The sequence below is a fragment of the Pimephales promelas genome, chromosome 21 (assembly GCF_988280905.1).
Source record: "Pimephales promelas chromosome 21, fPimPro1.hap1.1, whole genome shotgun sequence".
Lineage (NCBI taxonomy): Eukaryota > Metazoa > Chordata > Actinopteri > Cypriniformes > Leuciscidae > Pimephales > Pimephales promelas.
This window is the reverse complement of record NC_142789.1, coordinates 1,895,223-1,922,253: the sequence shown is the minus strand read 5'-3', so window position 1 is coordinate 1,922,253 and position 27,031 is coordinate 1,895,223. Positions and strand designations below refer to the sequence as shown.

General features: G+C 40.6%; 3 protein-coding genes across 5 annotated transcripts; 1 reads left to right on the top strand and 2 right to left on the bottom strand.

Annotated features, from left to right (window-relative positions):
- Nucleotides 1-1,338: 1,338 nt before the first annotated feature.
- camk2n1a (calcium/calmodulin dependent protein kinase II inhibitor 1a) lies at nt 1,339-2,071 on the bottom strand. Its single transcript, XM_039663285.2, has 2 exons — nt 1,757-2,071; nt 1,339-1,534 (listed from the first exon to the last, which is right to left on the bottom strand). The coding sequence occupies exons 1-2, from the start codon at nt 1,923-1,925 to the stop codon at nt 1,470-1,472; spliced, it is 234 nt and encodes a 77-aa protein (XP_039519219.1). The 5' UTR covers nt 1,926-2,071; the 3' UTR covers nt 1,339-1,469.
- A 5,293-nt stretch (nt 2,072-7,364) lies between these two features.
- LOC120473431 (trypsin-3) lies at nt 7,365-26,653 on the bottom strand. 3 transcript variants are annotated; one of them, XM_089125192.1, is made up of 6 exons: nt 26,515-26,651; nt 24,457-24,513; nt 13,534-13,693; nt 13,036-13,177; nt 8,037-8,303; nt 7,365-7,954 (listed from the first exon to the last, which is right to left on the bottom strand). In XM_089125192.1, exons 4-6 carry the CDS (start codon nt 13,174-13,176, stop codon nt 7,760-7,762), a joined length of 603 nt encoding a protein of 200 aa, XP_088981318.1. In that variant the 5' UTR covers nt 13,177; nt 13,534-13,693; nt 24,457-24,513; nt 26,515-26,651; the 3' UTR covers nt 7,365-7,759. The 3 variants fall into 3 exon arrangements, with proteins under 3 accessions (XP_088981318.1, XP_088981317.1, XP_088981316.1); XM_089125191.1 differs by lacking the exon at nt 24,457-24,513 and having other exon boundaries at nt 26,515-26,653; XM_089125190.1 differs by lacking the exons at nt 13,534-13,693; nt 24,457-24,513 and having other exon boundaries at nt 26,515-26,652.
- On the top strand, nt 22,287-27,017 carry LOC120473420 (trypsin-3). Its single transcript, XM_039663279.2, has 5 exons — nt 22,287-22,567; nt 22,744-22,894; nt 23,017-23,158; nt 26,386-26,640; nt 26,766-27,017. Exons 1-5 carry the CDS (start codon nt 22,516-22,518, stop codon nt 26,919-26,921), a joined length of 756 nt encoding a protein of 251 aa, XP_039519213.1. The 5' UTR covers nt 22,287-22,515; the 3' UTR covers nt 26,922-27,017.
- Nucleotides 27,018-27,031: the final 14 nt, after the last annotated feature.

Below are 27,031 nucleotides of genomic sequence, written 5' to 3'. Positions count from 1 at the left end.
TATTTATTATACTTTATTTTACAGCGTGTGCACTTGCAGTGTTCTTACCTAAGAAAGAACTGGTTAATATAAGGTAGCTACATGGGTTAAGGTTAGGTTTCGTAGGGTTAGTACCAAGCTATTATTACCCAATAATAAGGACAAACATGCCACAGCATACGATATCGTGAACGCAGCCAAACTATTCATCCACATTGTCAGATCCTCTGCTGTGGTTTCCCTGGTGGACACAATGGAGATTTCATGGGAGGTGAATCTGTTGCCATGGCAGCCCATCCAGCCAGCGTTTTACCTCCAGACTGGCAGGAGAAGCTCTGGGAAACTCACTCGTACAGTTTGCAGATAATATTTGCTCTGACACGCCACGTGATTCCTCCTGATCTCAGCGGACTGGATTTTAGATGGTGCGCTTTGACAATGCTAATCCCAAACCATGAATCATTGAAAGCTTGTGGCAGAGGCGGAAATGTCACGTCCCCTGGATTCGTGCACACGCACCGATTTCAGCCGAGCATTGGAGATCGGTGTCAGGGGGAGAGAAGAAACAAACAAAAAAACGTTCTCTTTGAATGTTTCTCAAAATCTTTATTATAACAGATATTCCGTAGAAATGTTCTGTGAGATAAATAGGTTATATTCAAGAAGACGTTCTTAAGGTCTCGAGGTTCGTCATGCATGACTAGAATACATCACAAGTATGAAAGAGCCCTGTAAACATGACCACCCAATATTAACATACCCGTGAAGAAAGCACAGAAATATATGTTTCTCTCAGGATATTTTGGCACATCTACAGTAAATACACTTTAAGATTATAAGGTTAGCGTCTTTAAACTGACATTCCAGATCGAATCCGAACATCGAACGAATAAAATGAAACGAAGCAGATCACGAGAATCACAGTTAAGCTACATACAAAACATTTATCCACACTTCTTCTCGTCATCGGTCTACTATATAAAACGTTTGCTCAACCTTCAACACTGCAAAATATGTATCCAAAGATTTAATAAATAGCTTTGTTTTTTTGTTTTTTTTACATACATAGTGAAACCTCTTTGGAGGTCCACTGTGGAAGAAAAGGTGGACATTGCTAGTATACCATTAACACCACCAGTAGGCTACTGGGTTAAGCGGGAAGATACTGGTTTGATGTTAATGGTACCGTCTGCTCAGTCTATCAAATTGCTTCATTATAATAATAACAATAAAAAAAGAAAAGAAATAAAAGTAGAGCCCCGTCTCTTTAATGAGACCGAACCCTGTCATTGCACATATCTCGGAGTATAGTTTGGAAAAAACACAGTATTCCTTCAAGCCATTCTTCCGGACCGCCGCTTCAGTCCGTCACACTGTGAACCCTGGACAATGGAGTTGGGGAAAGGAGAATGTCGCCAGATGGGAGAGATGTCCTCTTCACAATGTCTTTGGATATACACATCAGAGAGGTTATGAGTCTTTGGGTCCGTTCACGCCGACGACGATTTCTCTGTGCTCTTGTCCAGTGCTTGGCCATCGTTTTCTTCTTCAATGACTGTCAGTGAAAACAGAGACACACGGGTTGATGATGAGAGACAGACTCGCAGATCAGCTATTGTCTCACGCTATGCACTGAGATCCCATGTTGCCATGAATTTTAACACAACAGAAATGGCGCAATGTATCAGAGCATATCACGGCACGCATTTGACACTTGATCGTGTCGTGGCATCTCGCATCATATGTTTGTGTAGGCAAATAAACATGCGTTAGTTACCTCTTTTGCTTCTCCCGATCTGTCCGAGCTTTGGTGGTCGTTTATTCTGGTTGCCACCGAAAAAGTTGTTGGTGTCTTGGAGGCGGCAGGTGAAGGAAAGGTGTTCCTCGTCCCCGTCGTTGCCATAATGAGTCATTTTGTCCTCGTTATACGGTAATACATCCGACATGCTGTATGAGCTGACCGTGGCTACTGTGTGTTCGGCTGAATCGATCGCGCGAGGTGAATTTTGTCGAGCGAATCTTTCCGCTGTTTACCTCTATGGCACGTGTCTCCTCCGCGAGCGGTTGTCTGGGACGCGTGTGATTTCCTTGTTTCTGCTCGCGCCCGCTTCAACTATTCCAAATTCCCCAACGCTGGAATGCGCCTTTGCGCGCGCGGGGCTTTTCGGCGGCTGGAGCGTCGTATGGAAAACCTGAGAAACAAATGCAAATCGGGAAGCGATGCAAAACAAAGATCCCTGATGGAGAATGAACGTCACTGAGGCGCGGGCTTCCTCTCCAGCTCTTTCATTACAGCTATCTCCAATATTCACTCTGGGAAATTTCCAAGCTATTTGTCCATGGAACAAGATGCTTCCACTTGTCACTTGCAAATAAATATATATCCGAGAAGATTCTAGTTCAAAGCACATTGGCAACATATTAAACGCATAACCTTTGATTTCATATAGTATTTTGGGAAAACGTTTATATAATTCTTTACAAAATTGCTGCTGTGATGACAGTAAAAAAGTTAACATTCAAATAACTCTCACCAAATAAAAATAAAAAATCTTTAAGGTTTCAGACATATGTTTCTTAAGTAAAATGTCTTCAAAATGTTGCCACATATAGGCCTGTGTTTTATGCTTCATGGATCATGGGCATGATGGATGTTGGTTAAGCCATACTGACTGTAATAGTTTTCCATTTTGAAGAATAGTATTGAACAGAATGATGAAATTGCTAAAACAAAAACATAATATATCCTGGACAAAAAACAAACAAACAAACAAACAAAAAAATCTCCCTCTGAATAAAGTCAAGAACCGTCTGTCTGTCTGTCTGTCTATCTGTCCGTCCGTCCGTCTGTTTGTCTGTCCGTTTCTCTGTCTGTCTATCTATCTATCTATCTATCTATCTATCTATCTATCTATCTATCTATCTATCTATCTATCTATCTATCTATCTATCTATCTATCTATCTATCCGTTTGTCTGTCTGTCTGTTTCTCTGTCTGTCTGTCTAACTATCTATCTATCCGTTTGTCTGTCTGTCTATCTATCTATCTATCTATCTATCTGTCCGTTTGTCTGTCTGTTTCTCTTTCTGTCTGTCCGTCCATTTCTCTGTCCGTTTCTCTGTCTGTCTGTCTATCTGTATCTATCTATCTATCTATCTATCTATCTATCTATCTATCTATCTATCTATCTATCTATCTATCTATCTATCTATCTATCTATCTATCTATCTATCTATCTATCTATCTATCTATCTATCTATCTAAATGCCATTTACATTTTGTAAGACTTCATATCTTAGTTGTAGAAAGAGCCGAAATGTTCTTTACTTGGTGATTTCATCCTTATTACGTGTTTTCCAGTCAAAGCTTGAGCAAACACAGAATATGATATTAAAACACGCCTGCAAATCACCAGAGAAAGCAGTATGTGATGCCCCCCTCTCCCCTTCTGTGCATAGGTTTTCATTCTGTAATATCAGACACTGGAATGATGCTGAAGTCGTACTGGCAAAATCTGGATATGAGCTGAGGGGGTTTGTTGCTCTGTCCAAGATTCGGAGAGCATAATCTTCTGCACTGGGCATAGTCACAACCTTTCCAGGCCTGAGCTGCAGACATTGACATATCCATCCAGCACAGAAGCGAGATGCACTGCTTCCTCCCATCTGTGAATGAACGAGAGGCCATTTTGTTCAGTTCTGTCTGATCCGAATGGCTGAAATGGTGAACACAGTTCAGTTGGTGCGTCGTCTTGGTTTGCTAAAAACAGCCTATTTCTTTCCAGAGATGTCATTTGAACACTGAGGCTTCAGACAGTTCAATATTGAGAGGAAACATGAAGAAGACGGGCTTTGAAATGACGTGTTGATGGACTACAGCTGTGATTCTCAACTGAGTGTGACTGGAATCGCAGTCTCTGATGTCAATATCAAACGATACTGGCTGCATTTCATATTCCCTTTCAAAGTTGGTATGAATCAGAAGTTGGGCTAGTCTTTTCTTCACTATTGTGACGTATCCGAGTGAAATGAAGAACAAATGTTGGCGGGGCTTGATTTTGTCCATTTTTTGGTTTGCTATTGGTGGATCTCATGTGAGTGACAGGTTATAGCCCCGCCCTCGTGCCAGTAAACACATCATCAGAGAAGGAGGGGAAGTTATTTCGATTAAAGTTTACGAGTGTACATGAATAAAATAAAATAAAGATGTTTACACATAAATAATTTTTAATATAGACTGTAATATTCGATAAATATAAGTTTGCAACTACTCTCAGAGCATTAGTTGCAAAGTTACTTAGTAAAATGTGTGTTGATGATACTCAAAAAGTGTCAGCATATGTTAGGCAGACAGTTTATGATTATAAGGATAATAATGGACATGGAGTTGCATATAGTCCGCAGAATGTCTAAAGTGAACGCTTGGAAGGAAGTGTTACTGGTGTAAACCTCAATAACCAAAAAAGAAAAAAAAGAAAAACAACAACAACCACAACATTGCAGCCATATACGTACCCAAAATATGTTATGGTATATTTCACATAACAAAATGAATACTGGTCAACTTATAAGAAAAGGTCATATACAGTAAGTATCACGTCAGTCACAAGTTCTGCACATGCTAAATATTTTTGTAAACGGAGCCTGGCATACAAAATTACTCCTTATTCTTTAATATTTGCTCATTTTTCAGTGTCATATTTATTCACAATGCTTGTGCTGTGGGAACATGCTGTACACTCTAAGAAAAAATGGTTCATAGGGTTCTTTACTCAAATCCAAAGAACCTTTTATGCTAAAAAGGTTCTATAATGACAAGAAAGAACACATTTGGCACAATATATTATTCATTCATATATTACATAATTCTGCAATATTTTGTAGTTGTAATTAAATTATTGTTTATTAAACTGTAATAACTTAATATCACATTTTAATCATGCTGATTTTTGGAGGAGAAAAACTGAAACGGCACTCTTCGTGTGATATTGATTAACTACATAAAATGATATAAATATAGACATTTTCTAACCCCCATATCTTGAATTTCATATCTTGAATAAATACATTTTAGGGTCTTGATGTTTGTCAATAATATGAAATATTTAATCCGGAAAAGACAAAACAAATGATAATGAATGAACCCAAAAGGTTCCACATAAAACTTTTCCTGGTTACAAAGAAATTATTGAACCATTAAAAAGGCTTCTGTATAGAACCTTTTAGGGGTTCCAAATATGTAGCGCTGATAGAACCTTTTAAGGTTCTATATAGAACTGGGAAATAATTAATCACGATTATTCGCATCCAAAATAAAAGTTTGTGTTTACATAATATATGTGGGTGCCCTGAGTATAATTATTTTGTATATATGTATAATACACACACATACATACATGCATATTTTATTTAAAAAATATTATTTATATATAAAATATTTATATTTACATGAAATATAAATTATATATAAATCTATATACAGTATTTACATGAAAATATTTCTTAAATACATTCAAGCATGTGTGTGTATTTATATATATATAATAATTATACACAGCGCACCCACATATATATTATGTAAACACAAACTTTTATTATTAATCGTTTGACAGCCCTAATTCTATATAGAACCTTAAAAGGTTAATCGTTTGACAGCCCTTTCTTTTAAGCGTGTGTGCACTTTATTTCCCATGAAACACTCTTCAGAAATTCATCAGATTATTCCGAACATGTTAGCATCTCTCAAACCTCTTTCTTCCCATTCTTCACCTTATTGTTGGTTGGTTTAACCCTTTACGCTCCACGTTACCTATTATTTTTAATTATGTAATGAACGATGCCCCGGATACATAAAAGGTATTATTATGAGAAAGTGAGTATTCATCCACACATAAAGTGGCGTGAATGACTGTGTGGTTCACATGGGGCCTGTCATGCAGCGATCATCTTACATGTGGTGTCGTGTGCAGTGAAACCAAAAGCTCCTGGAACTAATGCCACCTCCAGAGAAGAGGAACTCGGACACACCCATTCCTATTAAATGTGCAAACATCCTTTGTTACATGTACAGTACAACGTCAAATCCTTTTATAGCTTCCCGTTCACATCATTTGAGCTAAACAAACGGCATTTAATATCCTTTGGAATTATTCCCAAGCAAATGAGCATTTTAAAGAGGTACTAACTGATATTAAAATGATATTTTTGTAATTATCCCAAATGATGATAGGAAAGGGATCCAACATCACACTACTTCACTTTGTAAGCATATTGTAGTTTCAAGAGGTCTTCACATTAGATTTACATTAAAGGGGTCATGAACTGGCTTTTTAAATGTTATTATATTGTTGTCTGAGGTCAACTTATAACGTTCGCTTGGTTTTTGCATTCAAAAACATAAAAATGAACAAGTAATAGGCTATTTTGTGCCCTGGTTGTGAGCCTACCTAAAAAACAGTCGGTTTTTATGGGCGTGTCGCACTGAAGACTTGGAAGTAACAGTTTTGCATATTATAATGAGTTTCACTCACCCGTCGGTGTATGTGGGGGAAAACGTCCAATGTTGTCAAATGGCAACCGGATTCGCCCATTGTATGTTCAACCCAGAGGTGTGTTGCACAATATTCCTGTCAGATCCAATATAGACGGCACAGCACCTTTACTCTTAAAGTCCCCGTGAACCGGAAGTTGCAAACGATTTTTCTCCAGTGCAGTGACGTGGGCAGGTTCTAGCGCTCCTCCTCTCCATCTCTCGCTCATAGCAAACTAACGGTTTGAGGGGAGTGGTTAAGCGTTTCCCCACCCAAACTGTGAAGCCTACGTCATCAGAAAAAGAAACCGTTCCAGACCGGAAGTAACTTTTCAGATTTTGATTAAAGATTACTAAGGTAAAACATTTTTTTTTAATATATATTCACTTGCACGGATTAATTGTTCACCACAAGACTAGTAATATGCGCTAACAAAGTGAATAGGTTCAATTTTGATTTCACGGGGACTTTAATCGGTCTGCAAATCCAGTCTTGTTGACAAAACAATCCTCAGTGAAATGAAGCGAACAGACGACGATGTTTTACCTCATCAGCTGGAACGTCATTAAAAATAAATGTTATCCATGCAGTCCTATTGGAATCCAGAGGAAGCTTATGCAGCGACTGTCTTGCACAACCAGGCACTGCACAATATTCTGTATTGCTCGGTAGCGATCCAGTTTGTCATCACGAGGTAAGCATGTACATGTATGATACTTGTGTAATGCGCGAATCGGTGGGCGGGGCTAAACCTGCCGTGGTGAAGTAGGCGTTGATCATCTTCTGTGGGGATGGTGTTTTATCCTCTTTGTCGTCATAGTTCCCCACTTTTAAAAACGAGTCGTTTTTAGAGTCTGGTGTCAATAAAAGCTTTTATTGGACTAACAAGGACGTTTTCAGTTCTGAAACTCACAGGATATTCTTATAATATGATGACCTCTTAGATGTCAAAAGCTCAAGGAAAATTTGATTTCTCAGTTCATCACCCCTTTAATTTGCTTTCATTTATTAGTACTTTTCAACTTTATGCTACCATTTAAAAGTTTGGGGTTGGTAAGATTTTTTTTGTAGGAAGAAGACTCTTCGGCTCACTAAGGCGCCTGGTGCACCAAATAATAATAATTAAAAAAAAACATTTTGAAATGCAGGTTTTAGGAGACTTTATTTTCCAAAAAAGTCCGCAAGGATAAAGGTGCCTATAGTTAAAGAGCGTAGTTTTGCACGTTGCATGAATAGAAACACACAGAAGGTTAGTCTTCCCTGCTGAAAAGACCAACTGACTTAATGCATCGTGAGTACGGGCTGTATATGGTCTGGTCAATCCACCTGCGGAAGCGGGACACCGCCGTGTACACCCCTGGAAACCTTGGATCCCCACAGCCGTTTCCCCAAGAGACCAGGCCGTAGACCCGTCCATCACACACCAGCGGCCCTCCGGAGTCCCCCTGGAACATCAGAAGCCCAACATCCCAGTGAAGCCTTGAATCGTGGATAATGAAGCATGTGAGCTGCTGGTTATCACAGTACCTTACATGCATCTTTTCCTCCCGCCCTGGAGCCCGCGCAGATCATGCTCGCCGTGATGTTTCCGCCGAAGGAGTCGCTGCTGTTGCACTTGGAGGTGGAGACGATGGGGAGCTTGACCGTCCGCAGGGTGAGAGGGTTTAGTCCCCCGCCGTGACTCGTGGAGCCCCATCCAGAGACCCGGCACATCCGGCCCGCCAGCAGCCCTGTGTTCTGCTTGGGGAGTGGGGCGAGCGACACGTACCTGTTCAGCTCGATAGGTGCGCTGAGCTGAAAGAACCAGCATCCAGAGACAGATATACAGATCAGGTGGATCAGACACATGCCTTTGGTGTGAGAGACCCGGGTTCGAATCCGCTGTGAGACACCAATGTGTACCTGAGCAAGACACTTAACCCCTAGTTGCTCCAGAGGCGTGCGACCTCTGATATATATAGCAATTGGATAAAAGCGTCAGCTAAATGAATAAATGTAAATGTAAATCAGGGGTTGTGTAAAAGCATACATCGTCATCAAACTGATTTATTACAAAGCATAACACCGTGTCCTCAGCGTCAGCAAGTGTGTCTGGTCACACTGAACGCAAAGCCAAAAATCACAGCCATTCTGGGGTGCGTTTCCCGTACAACGACGCAGTTTGCTGATTCACTACCAGAGTACGATGATGCATCGTTGGAAAAATCAACTAGCTAGTCACGACTGTTTCCCGAAACCCACTGTCGCAAAGTATCGTTCAACCACGTTGGTTTCGCACGCGAAAGTGTCGTGATTATTACGCAGGAATGAGAGTTTAGTCAGATCAGCCAAGAAAATCACAACTTTACATTTTCCGTCGGTCTTAGACAGTGTTGTGCAAGTTACTTCCAAACTGTAATACATTAGGTATTACTTGTTACTGTTATTTAAAATTAATTCATTACCTTCCAATATTACTGTCCCAGAATTGCAATGCGTTACATTACTCATGTATTAATTTTGAGTTACTTTCACCAAAATAACTAAGTAGAACTTAACTTTTGGGCTGTAACGATATGCAATATGAAACCGAAATCGCGATTCGCCACACGACTCAGATCCACGAACCTACAGAATCGCGACACACCTCTTCCAACTCCAGCGTTATTCTCCTTACCGTCCAGATCCAATGCTGCCTTATCCTTAAATTAGGCTATTAGTATTATTTGAAGTTAACATTATAAAATACGTAGACCTACACCACAAAACTAGTTGAGGATAAATTATTTAAAATTGGGGAAGTCCAGTATTATGGACATGACATTTGCAGTCAAAACTTGAAATAAAAATTCTCAGAAAATACATGTATTGAAAATAGGCTACTTCCTTAAAGGACTCCAGACATTAGACAAATATCAGTCTATGTTTTATTTTTAATATTAGGGAAAAGACACATTCATGCGTGACAAAAAAATAGGAGGCAAAATATATTTTTTGTAATTCTGTGAATTACACTGCGCAAATCGGATGAGGAAGGGTTGGCTCTCCAGTCTCCATAGAACTTAAAATATTCTTTTTATTTTAGTTTTCGTGTTCGTGTTCGCATTTATGAGGAAAAAACAATGTTACAGACGCGACCGCTCTGAACTGGCACTAAAAGACTGCTTTAAAACTTTCACATAGTCTGTTGCCTTTAAGAAGTAAAAGCAGACAATACAACTGTAATACAAGCCTCACTGAACATGTAACGAGTAAAATATTACTGAAAATTGATTAGTAATGCCTTACACTACTGCGTTACAGCAAAAAGTAATATGTTACTGTAATGTATTACTTTTGTAATGCGTTACTCCCAACACTGGTCTTAGAGCACGATGTAACTACAGAAGAGTCAAGTTTTAAATTGGAAAAATATCAAAACTCTGTGGTCATTTTTTTTTTTTTTGAGAAATGCTAATGGTCTGGTCCACTTTAATGATGTATGCTAAGCTATGCTAAAAGTGGTACCGGCAGAACCGGAGATCGGCTGAATGGATTCAATAACGGTAAAACTCAACAGTTTAACTCAACAGTGGGGGAGTTGTAAACTGAGCCTATTTCCAAAAAAAGTGGAGTATCCCTTTAAGAAACTTTTTTTTCCAAGAAAAAAAAAATGTAAATATGTAATTTTGGTGATCACAGATGAGTTTTAAGGGATAAAATAATAGACTACAGGGGGACTTTAAATGAATGATTCAATGACCCTTAACGTTTCTTAAAATCAAGATGGAATCAAAACTGATTTTTATTTTTTAAACGGAATATATATATGATTAATCCGTGCATATCATTGTTGGTTTTTTTTATTCATGTGCCTTGTAACCTCCCCTCCCTCTTACTTCTCTGATGTGTTTACTGGTGTGAGGGCGGGGCAACCTGTCACTCACATGAGCTTGGCCAATAGCAAACCACAACCATCCAATCAATTTCCCACAGGCAAAATCAAGTCCCGCCCTACATTTGTTCTTGTTCGAGAAGCTGTTTCAATCCGACATAAGTCACAATAGGGAAGATAGCACAAATGACAAGCACAACTTACGTTTCATGCCGATGTTAAAGACATTGTGTACTCTCTGAGAAGTTACTGATGAATAAGTACTACACGATCGTTAAAAAAGTATGTTCTATGAGATCTGGCTGCATTGGATTCTTCATGTTGTCACTGTTATGTGACCTCACAGCATCAGTTGTGTCACACACCGTCATTCTAATCGCATACTTCCCAACTAAAAGTAGGTGGAAATCAATATGTGAAAAAAGAAGTAGGCTATAGGTATGAATTCACAATGTTCATAAAATGCTAGCAGATCACATGACAGTTGAAGTACGTCCGTATCTCATTCATACTACAAATTTCAATGGTCACATTTAGTTACTTTAAATAAGCCCTCAGAGAGTCTGCAATTTCACACTTAACCTCAGTGGATGACTCAGCGACGCCACTTATGGCCTCCTTAAACAGTGTGACTGAACACGCAAACACAGACAGGACTGAAACAAACTGTTCCAGCACTGTTGGACTCAAATGAGCACTTGTGGAAAGCCACCTAACCACATTCAAGGACCAGAACTGTTGTTGAATACTTGATTCTGACTGATTGACCAACAGGTTAAAGAAGATCTGATTAAGTAAGGGATGATGGAAATAAGTCCAGTCGGGGGAAAGTAACTCAGACAGGGTAAATGGGACCTCAAGATTTTTTAAACATTTCAATGTGTTTATTTTTCCCTTTTAATACTTTTCTCTATGTTGTATCTTTATGGTCTGACAATGGTAGCCTGTCTCTATTTAATATATATATATATGAAGAGTTCAGATGCAAAAGCCTCTAAGTGCCATTTGAAATTTTCTTCTAAAATGACCATTTTTATCAAGCTTGTATATTTAAGTTCAGTAATTTCACTTAAATGGCAATTAAGATTACCTATTAATTGTCATTTAAGTGAAATTACTGAACTTAAATATACAAGCTTGATAAAAATAGTCATTTTAGAAGAAAATTTCAAATGGCATTTAGAGGCTTTTACATCTGAACTCTTCATATATATATACATGCATATAAATACACAAAAATGCTGGGTTGTGTTAACCCAAATTTGGGTCAAATATGGACAAACCCAAATGTTGGGTTAAAAATGTCATTTAAAATTTTAAACCAAATTCAACTTTCACATACAAATGTAAATTTTTTTATTACATATTTAACCCAATATTTGGGTTTGTCCATATTTGACCCAAAATTGGGTTGAAACAACCCAGCATATTTTGCTTTTGAGTGTATAAATGTATATTTTGAGTGTAATATAGAATTGCCATAATTGACCAATCAAATTCAAGTCAAGTCACCTTCATTTATATAGCGCTTCATACAGTTCATATTGTTTCAAAGCAGCTTCACCGTAATAAACAGGAAAATAACCAAATTAATATTGTAAGTAAGCATCATTAAATATGAGACAAATTCAAATTCTGCTGTGAAGCAGCTCTTCCAGACAATAGTGTCATTATTCAGTCATTATTCAAGTCAGTTCAGCGTTGATTCAGTTCATCAATTATGAAATAAGTTCAATTCAGCAACAAGCAGCTCTACAACAGATAATAGTGTCGTTATTCACCCCTAGTCTGTTTAATGTGATCCAATCCAGTTTGATAACAGTCTCATGTTGCAAAAATTGTCCATTACAAAGCAAATTTAATTGATTTGAACTGTACTCTCTCAGTCATACACACTCACAAAAAACTTTTGCTGATAATTTACTCGCCCCCATGTCATCCAAGATGTCCATGTCTTTCTTTCTTCAGTCGAAAAGAAATTAAGGTTTTTGATGAAAACATTCCAGGATTTTCTCCATATAATGGACTTCAATGGGGTCCAAACAGTTCAAGGTCCAAAAGAGAGTTTCAGTGCAAAGTGTTCAAAGGGCTTTAAACGACACCAGACGATGAATAAGGGTCTTATCAAGTGAAATGATCAGTCATTTCGAAAATAAATAAAAAAGTTGAAGTTTTATAAGCACAAATGCTCGCCGAGCGTTTGTGACTCTCCTGTTCGAACTCGTTCATCAAAATGAACAAATATTTTTTAGAGTCATTTGGTTAATTCAATGAACGAAATGAACAAAATGATTCTAAAAAAAGATTTGTTCATTTTGATGAACGAGTTCGAACAGGAGAGTCACGAACACGCATCACAGAACAGAGCAAGGCGAGCATTTGTGCTTATAAAACTTAAAACTTTTTTATTTATTTTTTAAATGAGTGATCGTTTCGCTTGATAAGACCCTTATTCATCGTCTGGTGTCGTTTAAAGCCGTTTGAAGCTGCACTGAAACTCTCATTTGGACCTTGAACGTTTGGTTCCCATTGAAGTCCATTATAAGGAGAAAAATTTCTTTTCGACTGAAGAAAGAAAGACATGGACATCTTGGATGACATGGGGGTGAGTAAATTATCAGCAAAAGTTTTTTATTGAGTGATGTATTGAATCCAGAGCCAAAGCGCATGTACCTTTATGAGCATAATATCTGCATTATTGGTGCTCCTGTTGTACAGCGGGTGCGGGATGAGAGATAGAGGCTTGGAGTACTGCTCTGTCCCCTCATAAACACCCAGAGTATAGTCTCCAGCCACCAGCATCATCCGATCCATCCTTAAAGACAAGCACAAAAACAGTCGCCACCCTCTGAATGACATTCTAACTACAAAACAATGTAAATACTGTATATAAAGAAGGAGCTTTATGCTTGGTATCTGATTTCTTGATACTCTTTGTAGAGGACATGAGTTGAATGACAGTATTCGTCCCTGTTAGCAGGCTCAGCCATGCCAAGCGGCAGATAAGCCAGCATTCATTAAGTACCACACGGCGATGACGGGTCAAGGTTACCGCATGTCCGGCATTACTCGACACACACACATGGCCTCTGCTGCTACACACCCTGTGAGTCTCATAAACAGCATGTTCAGGCAGAGAATCTGTTTAAGAAGAGGTGAAAAAACACACACCCAATATTGCAATGGGCAGCTGTAAGCACCCAGTACTTGTGGACCAGAGATCCGCCACAGAAGTGCTGCCCTTTCGAGCTCTGTAACGACACTATGTATTTGATTGAATTTGGCGAGGGGGTATATCCGCCAACGATGCGCCCCTGAACAAAGTCCAGACCTGGAAAACAATATAACAAAGATTTCAAATAGCTCAGAACTCAAGGTGACAGTGAAAGGGCAATTAAATTAAACCCTAATCTCATTTACATTGAGTTCAAACTGACAGCTGACAAAATTAAGCTTGACACCCTGAGCATCTCTATTAAATAAAGGTTCTTTTCAAGAAAGGCTTGAAAGTCGAAAAGAATATAATGCCTATATGCTATTGATTATTGATATGTTGTCTAATGTTGGTTTATGATAGCCAATCTGATTGATTCATACAGTGCATGATCAATGCTTACAGTTTAAAAATGAATATGCTTTATCTAATCAAAAAAATTGTGGCAACAGATTACAAGCAATATTATTAATTCAATTTAACACGTTAGAATTGAGTAATAATTAATCAAATTAACTCCTTAAAAGTTAACCATTTAAAATGAGTAAAACTAAAAAAAACAAAAAAAAAACGTACATTTAAGTCACCATTATGCTGATCAGTATTTGTTTTAAAATTATGGTTTTCTCCTTCAGTGATTCTGCTTGTTAACATCAAGTGTTTTCAATGTTGGCAATATAAAATAAAGATTTCTTAATAAATCTTTGATGTCTGTCTGTTATTCAGATATTTTTGTTTATTTTTTGGTGTAAACTTTTAAGGAATAATTTGATTAATTATTACTCAATTCTAATTTGTACAATTTAATTAATAATATTGCTTGTAATCTGTTGCTACAATTTTACTGATAAGAAAAAGCGCGTTCATTTTTTACAGTGTATCAAATGGGTAATTTCATTTTTAATAAGAATGTCCATGATAAAAATAAAAGATTTCGAAAAATTATACCGTTTTCAAAAAAAAAAAGGTTAAATGTAATGTAATCATTACTCCAGTCTTCAGTGATCCTCCACTATTACAAAAGTATGTAAAATATTAATAAGCAGTGAAGCATTTTTTTAGGAAATATTGAAAAAAGATGATTCTAAACTACTTTTTTTCCTTCAAAAATGATATGGTTTAGTGAGGCCCTTTTTGTTGTGATATTATGACAGTTTTATAATCCTGGCATTTTTTTTACTCAATGCCCCTGTATTAAAATCAGAATGCATATAAACATGCTTATTGCTTATCATATCAAAGGTGTATTCGATTCTAAACAAACACTAACATCATGTTATTGACCCAAACACTGAGTAAAGGTTAGGCTTAAATACTGGAAGAGTCAATTTATTTCCTTGTTAGAAAGCTAAATCTGCAGGCAAAAAGATGGTCAGCTCCTGATAGTGTTCAGTACTTACAGTTGGCTGGGACGAATTTCAACAGCACCAGAAAGAGCAGCATGGCCATGGATAATGCGAGCACGTGAAGCAGTACTGACTGTCGGCTACACTATATCTACCAAACCCCTCCACAGAGAGTGAGGAAATCACATCAACACTGTTCCTCGGGTTTCTCAAGTTCTGATTTCAGTTTTCATGGGGAACTATGAATCAAACATTGTTTGATTCAAGGAAACAAGTTGGGCTTTCAGCAGCGATGTCCTCTCTGACCTTCTCATCTATTCTTGAGAGTAATGGACATGTGATAATTAGTCAGACCCTTGTTAAAAATGCTAATGTGTTGCTAATGTAATTTCTATTATAATATAAAACAATCCTATATGTCTCAAATACGAACTTCTAAAGGCCTGGATAATTATAAAGATAGCTATAATAATATAAGCATCCACACCAAAGGAATATAACATTCTCTTATAATTTGTCATCTGCTGTTTTAAATCCTTGCACTCTTAAAGTCTCAGTGCTTTCAAACCCTCTTGGGAAGTTTGCATTTGCGAGTTGGGAAGTGTTTAAGTCCCTTTGGTTGGAGCAAGGATCAGAGGGCGGAGATGGGTAAGTTTAGGGGTGGGGTTAGGGATCAGGGGGCGGAGATGGGTAAGTTTAGGGGTGGGGTTAGGGATCAGGGGGCGGAGATGGGTAGGATTAGGAGTGGGGTTAGGGATCAGGGATGGAGATGGGTAAGTTTAGGGGTGGGGTTAGGGATCAGGGGGAGGAGATGGGTAGGATTAGGAGTGGGGTTAGGGATCAGGGATGGAGATGGGTAAGTTTAGGGGTGGGGTTAGGGATCAGTGGGCAGAGATGGGTAGGATTAGGGGTGGGGTTAGGGATCAGTGGGTGGAGATGGGTAAGTTTAGGGGTGGGTTAGGGATCAGGGGGCGGAGACGGGTAGGATTTGGAGTGGGGTTAGGGATCAGTGGGCGGAGATGGGTAAATTTAAGGGGTGGGGTTAGGGATCAGGGGTGGAGATGGGTAGGATTGGAGTTAGGGATCAGGGGGCGGAGATGGGTAAGTTTGGGTACCGTATATGTAAGGTGGGAGGAGTTGGATCTAGATCCAACTCCTCCCCCTGAATTTCGTGTTCTGCAGTGAGGACCACCTCACAGGGACACAGGCACAAAAGTAAAAAAAAAATACAGCATATGTCACAGTTGACTGAGGGGCTGTTTACACAACACCATTTTCAACGTAAAACCTAACCCTAACCCTAACCCTAAAAACGTAAAACGTTTGGCAATTTGTTTACACGACAACAGCGTTTTGGGTGCCCAATAGGAGTTAATGCTCTCCGTATAAACAACAAAAACGTGAATCTCTGAAGATGATGACGTCTTATTACGTGTTCAGTCTATAGTGTTTCATCGCCATCTAATGGCCTGGTAGCAGATTAAAGGGATTTTTGTTGTTTTCGTGGATCTGTGTGAATGGGGATCATTTTGACAATGCCTGTACACAGAAGACTCAAAGGAATTTTTTTTAGTTTTAAGCAGATCATTGTCATGTAAACATACCCTAAACACTGATAAAGATAACCCTGACACCCCCACCCCACCAATCAAGAAGTCAACTTTGCGCTTAATGAACAAACATCATTTACAGAGGAGGGAGGGAGGGGGCTTAGGTGGGGGATGCAGAGCTGGCACAAAGGATGACCACAGGATCCAGGGCAGAGAAGATAACAGGAGGAGCCAGGGATGAGACGACGGTAGGGGGAGCCAGGGATGATACGACGGTAGGGGAAGCCAGGGATGAGACGACGGTAGGGGAAGCCAGGGATGAGACGACGGTAGGGGAAGCCAGGGATGAGACGACGGTAGGGGAAGCCAGGAATGAGACGACGGTAGGGGGAGCCAGGGATGAGACGACGGTAGGGGAAGCCAGGGATGAGACGACGGTAGGGGAAGCCAGGGATGAGACGACGGTAGGGGGAGCCAGGAATGAGACGACGGTAGGAGGAGCCAGGGATGAGACGACGGTAGAGGAAGCCAGGGATGAGACGACGGTAGGGGAAGCCAGGGATGAGACGACGGTAGAGGAAGCCAGGGATGAGACGACGGTAGAGGAAGCCAGGAATGAGACGACGGTAGGAGGAGCCAGGGATGAGACGACGGTAGAGGAAGCCAGGGATGAGACGACGGTAGAGGAAGCCAGGAATGAGACGACGGTAGGAGGAGCCAGGGATGAGACGACGGTAGAGGAAGCCAGGGATGAGACGACGGTAGGAGGAGCCAGGGATGAGACGACGGTAGAGGAAGCCAGGGATGAGACGACGGTAGGGGAAGCCAGGGATGAGACGACGGTAGAGGAAGCCAGGAATGAGATGACAGTAGGGGGAGCCAGGAATGAGACGACGGTAGGAGGAGCCAGGGATGAGACGACGGTAGAGGAAGCCAGGAATGAGACGACGGTAGGGGGCCAGGGATGAGACGACGGTAGGGGGAGCCAGGAATGAGACGACGGTAGGAGGAGCCAGGAATGAGACGACGGTAGGAGGAGCCAGGGATGAGACGACGGTAGAGGAAGCCAGGAATGAGACGACGGTAGGGGGCCAGGGATGAGATGACGGTAGGAGGAGCCAGGAATGAGACGACGGTAGGGGGGCCAGGGATGAGACGACGGTAGGGGGAGCCAGGAATGAGACGACGGTAGGGGGGCCAGGGATGAGATGACGGTAGGAGGAGCCAGGAATGAGACGACGGTAGGGGGGCCAGGGATGAGACGACGGTAGGGGAAGCCAGGGATGAGACGACGGTAGGGGGAGCCAGGGCAGAACCCACAATAGGAATCCTGGGACAAATGTCCAGGGTGGAGTTGAGGGAGGGATGAGCCATGGTGGAGACTTGTCAGGCCAGACCAGGGGGAAGACCAGCTGAGATGAGGCTTATGGCGACGGAGACACTGATGGATGGTGGATGGCGACTGACTTCGGAGATATGCGAAGAGCCCAGAAGACCTAGTGATATGGAAGGTAAATGGTAAATGGACTGCATTTATATAGCGCTTTCACAGACCCAATGGCCACCAAAGTGCTTTACATTTTGGCTCACATTCACCCATTTATACACTGACGGAGGTGTCAGCCATGCTAGGTCGTCGGGAGCAGCTGGGGTTAGGTGTCTTGCTCATGGTCACCACGACACTTGGTCAGGTGGAACCGGGGATTAAACCACCAACCTTCCGGTATGTAGACAACCTACATGAACCACTGAGCCACTGCCGCCCCAGGAGTGTGCCGGAGGACTGAGGTGAAGCCGGAGGGAAGGAGGAGCCCAACGAAGACGAACGGGAGGAAGGACAAGTCAACGATGAAGGCCCTTAAGTCCTTGGTGATGGCAGAGCGACAACTGACCAAAGCAGAGCCATAGGAACGTCACCGGTAGAGCCAAGGGCGCGAGGAGTCATGGTGAAGTCGACAGGTCGATGGGCCGAGCTTGAGTGACAGGCTTGGAGGTTCTTGGGGGAGCAAACGGGTCAACGGTCCAGGGTCGAGTTGGCGAACTATCAGACTAAGGCGGATCCACAAAGCACAGAACAGACATCATTGGAGGAGACGAAGGGATGACGAGAAGCAGTGAGGACGGGGGGTTAATTAAAGACTTCATGGCCTGTCCATCCCATAACCCTAAGCTGATTTGCTTGGTCGACTCGGAATAGGCTGAATTCTCAGGAACGGCTCTCTAGGCCGACTCAGAACAGGCAGAGGAGGTGAGAACATCAAAGACATCAGTAACAGTGCGCTGGGCCATGAAACAGGCATTGTGCTCTCTTCATACTCCTCAAACGATATAAGGGGTCCTGAGTTCAATGCATTTACATCCACCGTAGTCAAAGGGACAGGGCTCCACTCCAACCAATATATCCACTGGAGACTGTTTCTACATGGCTCACGCACCTGGTCAGACTTTTTGTCAGGCTCGAGTGAAAGAAATAAAGTGTGCATAACTGCGGCAAATAGTGCACGTAACCATTTGCAGCAGTTAAGGTTTATTCACAAACTTAAGATAAAACAATGGTTTTCAGGATGCTGGACTTCCAAAAACAAGAACAGAACAAAAGAATGCAACAAAAACAGAACAAAGACTGACAGAAAAGAAGCTCAAAACTGCAAAAACTGTTAACTTATATTTCAGTAGGTGCAATCACATTTATTGTTGTTCTGCACGTTTTCTGTAAAAATCCAGTCAGTTTTGCATGAGGGCGAAAGATATACCCATGCAGATTTCGCAAAGGGTTCACATTTACCTAAAGCTGCGCCTCACACATCACTATACTATATTGACAACATGGTTGCTAATGTGACCACACCTTAAACGTAAACCTCCTTGTCCTCTCATCCAGCAACTCCATAACATGTTGTCAAGTCAAGTCAAGTCACATTTATTTATATAGCGCTTTTCACAATACAGATTGTATCAAAGCAGCTTCACAGTGATAACATGAAAGTAGCACAACACAGATCAACAACATTGCTAAACACTAAATAACCCCAACTGAGCAAGCCCAAAGCAAGCCAAAAGCAAGGCGACAGTGGCAAGGAACCAAACTCTATCAGATTGGATGGAGAAAAAACCTTGGGAGAACCCAGGCTCAGTCGGGGGCCAGTTCTCCTCTGGCTTACATTCATATTGTTTAAATATAAATATTAAATATAAATATTGTTTATGAATCAAACGGCGCCATAACATATCGCAGGCGTTGAGTCGTCTCTTCACAGGCGTTGAGTCGTCTCATCACAGGCGTTGGGGCATCCGAAATCCCTGTGAGAGGCTGGACACAAAACTGGACCTGACGAACGCCATTTTTCTCGGGACAAATGTTGTCCATCCGATTTTATTTAGGATGCCAACATGACATCATGACTTTTGCGTAAACATATACACCACTTTCGAGTCAGGTGGCGTGTTATCTCTACGCATTTTGTGCTATGCGTATATGTCTACGCCATTAATGTCCGCGTCATTCCGCGTGTCTGAACACGCAGTCAAATCTCCAGTCATAAATGCCATTAACCCCAGTGACGGTTAGGTTTAGGGATGGGGTTGAGGTAAGTCATATCTTTTTTTTACCTAGGATGGTGAGGGAACAGTCATAAATGCCATTAACCCCAGTGACGGTTAGGTTTAGGGACGGGGTTGAGGTAAGTCATATCTTTTTTTTACCTAGGATGGTAAGGGAACAGTCATAAATGCCATTAACCCCAGTGACGGTTAGGTTTAGGGACGGGGTTGAGGTAAGTCATATATTTATAAAACGTTAAGTCAACGGCGTTCATAAACACGCTGAAAGGCGATTATGCGTCTTGATTGCACGCCAAAAATGGAAATACGAATTGGCGTCTCATACACACGCTACTTCATGAGATCAGTCTGAGGATGCAGTGCACGCATTTGCCAACCCTGCGTCCCTCACAAAAGCATTTTGTTTCAGAAATACACACCATGCTTTTGTAACTACCCATCTCAGTGGAACGAGAATAACAATAACATGTTCTGGCTGAACACGATATCAGTTACACACAATAAAAGCGAATGTAGCACCAATAATACGAATTTCATATTTGGTGGTATCTCGTTTGATTTTTAAACCGCGTGAGGAGAGAAATCAACATTTATTTGTCTGATTAAATCCCATGAGGCACTATCAGAATACATGTTCATTACATCCAAGGAGGGACTTCAGATGAATGGCAAACTCATTCTTCTAGGTGGAGTTCTCCCCTGAGGGAGAGAAGATGTGGATTTATACAGTCAAGTCGCAGATGCTTTGTTTACCACAACCCTATTGCCATTTTCACCCAATTTTGCCATCACCTGATATTCTATTCTCTGACAAACCATTTTGTCAAGTAAGAGGGTCTATAGATATATGATTTCCCCTTAGAGAGTAGCACAATGCATTTGAATCAAAGGCAAGGTCTTACACACGATAGCATCAAACAAAAGGAGGCGATCATAGATACAGAGCTTTTGGGTCCTGCGTGTTATCGTTTTTGTTCTAGAGAATAGTTTGAGTACAAATAAGACCATAAAACCTAAGGGACAGATGTGGTTACACTATAAAAGCAAAGATAATATTCACATTAGGCAGTGCGGAAGGAAGTTAGTGGGATTTAGCTGCTCAGGATTGAGTTTTCGATGCTCAGGGTGAGTTTTTCTGTCCATTTCTGTTTAGCTAGGAAATGTCATAAATATCATACATACTGTATAACATCATATATTACCATACCATTCAAACGTTTGGGGTTGGTATGAATAATAATTTAAAAAAAAGTCTTTTCTGCATAAGAAATCTCCATTGCTCACCAAGGCTGCATTTATTTAGTTAAAATACAGTAAAAACAGTAATAATCATGAAATATTACAATTTAATTTTAATAGCTTTTCAATTGTAATTCATTCCTGTCAATTTCCAGCATCATTACCCCAGTCTTCAGTGTCACATGATCCTTCAGAAATCATTTTAATATGATGATTTTTATTGTTATTATTATTATATTGTTATTTATTGTCAAACATTTATTGTTATTATTATCAATGTTAAAACAGTTGTGCTGCTTCATATTTTTGTGGAAACCGTGGATTCTTTGATAAATGTAAAGTTCGAAAGATCAGCAATTGTTTGAAATAGAAATCTTTTAACATTATACTGTAAACGTCTATCGCATTTGATCAATTTAATGCATCTATTCTTACAAAAAGTGTACATCACACATGATGCACTGTAAAAATGAGTATGCTTTATCTAATCAAAAACGATTGTGGCAACAGATTACAAGCAATATTATTAATTAAATGTAACAAATTAGAATTGAGAATAAAAGTTAACCATTTAAAATGAGTAAAACTTACAACAGCAACCAAAAAAAAAAACCCCATAAATTTAAGTCACCATTGTGGTGATCGGTGTTTATTTTAGGTTTGTTTTAAAATGACGGTTTTCTCCTTCAGTGATTCTGCTGGTTAACATCAGGTGTCTTCAATGTTGGCAATATAAAATAAAGAGCTCTTAATTCATCTTTGACGTCTGTCTGTTAGTGAGATATTTTTGTTAACTTTTAAGGACTAATTTGATCAATTATTGCTCAATTCTAATTTGTTAAATTTAATTAATAATACTGCTTGTAATCTGTTGCCACAATTCTATTGATTAGATAAAACATATTAATTTTTACAGTGTATTAACGGTTCAAGAGATTTTAAAATGATGATTGATTGATGACAATGTTTACTCTTTGATTTTTTAAATTAATTATTAAAAAAAGTTTAGATAAACCAGCTAAAGCACACCTGGGCCTGGCTGAGGGACCAGCTAAACCAGTTGAACTAAACCTTTTACGTTTGACTTCCTTTCAACTTCCAGCAGGCTAACCTGTTGTTGTTTGACATATGCTTTGACAGTAATTCAATATGTGATGTATTATGTAAAACGTGATGCGGTTTCCCCAATGTGCTCCATTTGTTTTCCGACCTCTAAACACCCTCTGTTTTAGACCCCTCCAACATGAAGAAATGCCTTGAATACCCCTTGCTCCTCATCACCTTGACGCTTCACGGTAATGCACTGCATTCCCTGAGCAACTCACAGCGGTCTCGTCTAATGCATGTGTAACAGGATGTTGCTTTCTGTGCATACATTATTGAAACACGTTGGTGAGCACAGGCCGCTGGCATTTAGTGTTTGTCGAGCACATATGAGGTCTCACTTTATCATTATTCTCCTCATTCACAGGCTCACTGCAGCAGAGAATCATTGGCGGACAGGAGGTTGAGCCCTATTCCATAAAGTACCAGGCCTCTGTTCAGTACAACAACTATCATTACTGCGGAGGAACGCTCATACACCCGCAGTGGGTGGTCACTGCTGCCCACTGCTGGAGACCGTGAGTATTGCAATCACAATTCAGCTTGACAAGGAACTAAACACACTAACATGCCACACAACTCATCACTCTAACTTTACTGATGCGATATTGTTGGGTTCTGCTGTCTGATCTGTTCGCAGGAGCTATTTAATCAAAGTGGTTTTGAGTGAACATGACCTCTCCAAAAAAGAGGGCTTGGAGCAGATGTTCAATGTGTCCAGAGTCCTGGTGTATTACATGTACAATTACAGGACATTTGATAGTGACATTATGCTCTTGAAAGTAAGTTCTATGTTAATAGGTCTGTTTGTTTATCCTATAGTCATTGGTTTGGGTTGTTATAAATGGGTTTATAAATTCAGATATGTATATCTATGTATACACACTCACTTGAAGGATTATTAGGAACACCTGTTCAATTTCTCGTTAATTCAATTATCTAATCAACCAATCACATGGCAGTTGCTTCAGTGCATTTAGGGGTGTGGTCCTGGTCAAGACAATCTCCTGATCCGTTTCTCAAAACCATGCAAAGAACGGACTTGTGTTCTTGGGAAGAAAGCTCTTGCTAGTTGTTCTTGGAAGAACGAACTCACGAGGTGACGAGCACACAGAACGCTGCTGATAGTTTGAGACGAGGTGTTCTTGCTGGTATTGCGCGATAGTAACGTTACCCCCGCACAGACGCCGTCTGCAGTGCCCAAACATAACGATAATTATTATACAGCCAGGCTTTATCGCCCGAGCCTAAGGAATTACTCTACATACACTACAAAGTAATGTATATTCACAACAATAAAGCAACACCTGTCTCATTTTAATTCTGCTTCTGTTGTTTGTTTGTGTACATCACTAGCCAACGGCGGGAAAAACGCGGGTAATATTCTTTTACTGTCTATGGTAATATTCAGGTAACTTTTGACCTGCCTGCTTCCCGCTCCTTCCGCGAATGCCGAAATGAATTATGGGATATTTCTGCCGTCAAGTTCACACAAGTTACCAACCGATGCATCCTCGGTAAAATGGGAGTGTCAAGAACACATCCGGGATTTTTAACCGTTCTTGCCTAAATGCAAACTTGTGTATTGGGACCGTACTTGGGCCGCGACTGATGACGTTTTACAAGTCCACAAGAACACAAGTACAGACAAGAAGGCATATTGAGAAACGGCCTGAATGTCAGAATGGGAAAGAAAGGGGATTTAAGCATTTTTGAGCGTGGCATGGTTGTTGGTGTCTGAGTATTTCACAATCTGCTCAGTTACTGGGATTTTCACACACAACCATTTCTAGGGTTTACAAAGAATGGAGTGAAAAGGGAAAAACATCCAGTATGGGTCAGTCCTGTGGGCCAAAACGCCTTGTTGATGCGAGAGGTCAGAGGAGAATGGGCCGACTGATTCAAGCTGATAGAAGAGCAACTTTGACTGAAATAACCACTCGTTACAACCGAGGTATGGAGCAAAGACACAACACACACAACCTTGAGGCGGATGGGCTACAACAGCAGAAGACCCCACCGGGTACCACTCATCTCCACTACAAATAGGAAAAAGAGGCGACAATTTGCAAGAGCTCACCAAAACTGGACAGTTGAAGACTGGAAAAATGTCACCTGGTCTGATGAGTCTCGATTTCTGTTGGTAGAGTCAGAATTTGGTGTAAACAGAATGAGATCATGGATCATCATGCCTTGTTCCCACTGTGCAGGCTGGTGGTGGTGGTGTAATGCTATGGGGGACGTTTTCTTGGCACACTTTAGGCCCCTTAGTGCCAATGGGCTATATGCAAGCATAAGTTCCGCATTTGACGTAAGGATGCTCGTCCATTTCCGCTTGTGGAGATTTAAGCGGAGGAAAACCGAGGAAAACGGGATTATGGCAGAGTCTTCAAAAATGTACTGTCCTCCCGTCTTTGAAACGAAACGTACATACGATGTAATTTTATATATAGTTATGTTTATTAAATATAATTTTAAAAAGAAGCATAAACACAACGAGGGGTGTCTGTTTTATCTGTTTTTGTGACTAACGTTTCTTTAGTATAACCATGGAGTATAAAATTCAATATAAATTCTCGGTATTGCATTGGACTCTACGATCGGCGGAAGTTATCGAGCATCCTTACACCTTCACAGGAAATACCGCCGTATAGAGCCCATTGCAAAGTTTTTTTTTTGTTAAGGTTTTGTTTACTGTGTGTGATTTATATAATGGAAAGCACACTCACTTATAGTTGTTTTGCTGTTAATTTTAAATAAACGTAGAGCAAGTAGCTAATCAGGGGTGCGTTTCCCGTACAACGACGTACTTCACTGCTTCACTGATGCATCGTTGGAGAAATCAACTAGCTAGTCACGACTGTTTCCCGAAACCCACTGTCGCAAGTACCGTTATCGTTCAACCACGTTGGTTTCGCACGTGGTGGAGTAATAACTACTTTTAATGAAACTGTTTAAGATCCAATTAACGCTAGGTTTGTTTTATATAAATTACAGACATGTCATCTGTGGACTATTTCTAAATGTTCTCAGTTGTTCTGCTTTATTACCAGACTCAATATTTGGCTCGTTCTTACATAGTAGAGCACGTTCGCACATGCGCACTCTTCAAACACGTTACTTCAAATCTTTTAACAAACTAAAAGACGTAAATTACATTTGTGTGTATTCTAAATAAAAGGCGCCGGTTGTACTAAATGTCAACTTGCTTATTTTACTCAAGATAAGGATTTATTACCTCCAAATGTTGCAATATAGAAACGATGCTTCTAACCACAGGTCGAGAGCTGTCGTTCAAACCACACAACTTTGCGATGCTGTTTGCGAATGTTCGTTGGAACGATTGTTTCGGGAAACACCGATTCGTTGAACTTTGCTGATAACGACGGAACTTGCGACCATAGTCGGTAGGGTTGGGTATCGTTTGAATTTGAACGATTCTGATTCCGATTCCTTGTTTCGATTCCGGTTCCTAACGATTCTCGATTTCGATTCTTTTAAGAGGCAGGGTCAAAAAAAGTTTAGCTAACCTTGCTAACCAACGGTCTTGCTGAAGGAAATACTCCTTCTGTCACAAATACTTGTCACAAATTTTGCATTTTGCCGAGATTTCGTTAATTTTTAGAAAAGTGAAGCCACACTTTGGATCGCCGACGTAAGGTACTCATGTTCGACTCGCGTGGTTATGCCAACACTTCCGGTAGACGCTTCTTCGTTGGAGTTGTTCAGCAGTTTCTTCTTCCGCTCGGCGGACTGTGAATATCGAAACTAGGAATTGAAATTTTAATTTTTGAACGATTCCAGGAAAAACAAAAAGTTAGTCCCAATTCCAATCGATACTCGATTCTCGATACCCAACCCTAATAGTCGGCTAACAATGCTTTTGGGAAACGCACCCCAGATTGTCTGCTTGGCAAACGTCATCTCCTTCAGCACTCTGATTGGTTTTAGGTCTATCTGGAAATTTGTAACATTTTAATTTTCATTCATTTTTGGAACTGTGCATCAGCTGGAGAAGCCCGCAGAGCTCAATGCCAACCTTCAGCCAGCCATGATGCCAACCTCACTCGCTCCTATACCAGCGGGCACAATCTGCACGGTCAGCGGCTGGGGGGTCACTCAGGTCTACAGTTATTACCTGTCCCCCGTCCTGCGCTCTGTGGACGTCCAGATCATCCCTCAGTGTCAATACTACTACTACTACAGGATCACAGACAACATGGTGTGCGCCGGCTCCCCGCTGGGTGGCAAAGACTCCTGCCAGGTGAGTCCGCGCAGTATGGGTTTCTCTCTGAAAGAGAGGACAATGTGCATAGCAAATACATTTTTGCTAAAACAAACAGCTTAACACTGTGATCTGTGGTGACACTGCGCTGTGTTTGGCTGCAGGGCGACTCTGGCGGGCCTCTTATCTGTAATGGGTATTTCGAGGGGATCGTGTCCTGGGGCATCAGCTGTGCCAACCGTTATTTCCCAGGAGTCTACACCAAAGTCCGCAACTACGTCTCCTGGATCAAATGGATAATAGAAAATGACAACAGCTAGACACTGAATGTTCTTTTTCCAAAGGTTGTTGAACTGTACGCCGGTCAATGTCTATCAGATAAGATGAACGCCAGCATTAAAAGTTGTTTTATTCTTTTACGTTTTCAAAT

What these genes read in the sequence shown, in the direction of transcription:
- LOC120473431 (XM_089125190.1), bottom strand. Translation starts at nt 26,552, where the DNA reads ATGATCTGGACGTCCACAGAGCGCAGGACGGGGGACAG. An exon ending in GAGCGCAGGACGGGGGACAG is followed by an intron (nt 13,178 to 26,514) that starts GTAATAACTGTA and finishes CTTGTCTTTAAG; the next exon opens with GATGGATCGGATGATGCTGG. An exon ending in CAGATATTATGCTCATAAAG is followed by an intron (nt 8,304 to 13,035) that starts GTACATGCGCTT and finishes TGGTTCTTTCAG; the next exon opens with CTCAGCGCACCTATCGAGCT.
- camk2n1a (XM_039663285.2), bottom strand. Translation starts at nt 1,925, where the DNA reads ATGTCGGATGTATTACCGTATAACGAGGACAAAATGACTCATTATGGC. An exon ending in GATCGGGAGAAGCAAAAGAG is followed by an intron (nt 1,535 to 1,756) that starts GTAACTAACGCA and finishes TTTCACTGACAG; the next exon opens with TCATTGAAGAAGAAAACGAT.
- LOC120473420 (XM_039663279.2), top strand. Translation starts at nt 22,516, where the DNA reads ATGAAGAAATGCCTTGAATACCCCTTGCTCCTCATCACCTTGACGCTT. An exon ending in GCTGCCCACTGCTGGAGACC is followed by an intron (nt 22,895 to 23,016) that starts GTGAGTATTGCA and finishes ATCTGTTCGCAG; the next exon opens with GAGCTATTTAATCAAAGTGG. An exon ending in GTGGCAAAGACTCCTGCCAG is followed by an intron (nt 26,641 to 26,765) that starts GTGAGTCCGCGC and finishes GTTTGGCTGCAG; the next exon opens with GGCGACTCTGGCGGGCCTCT.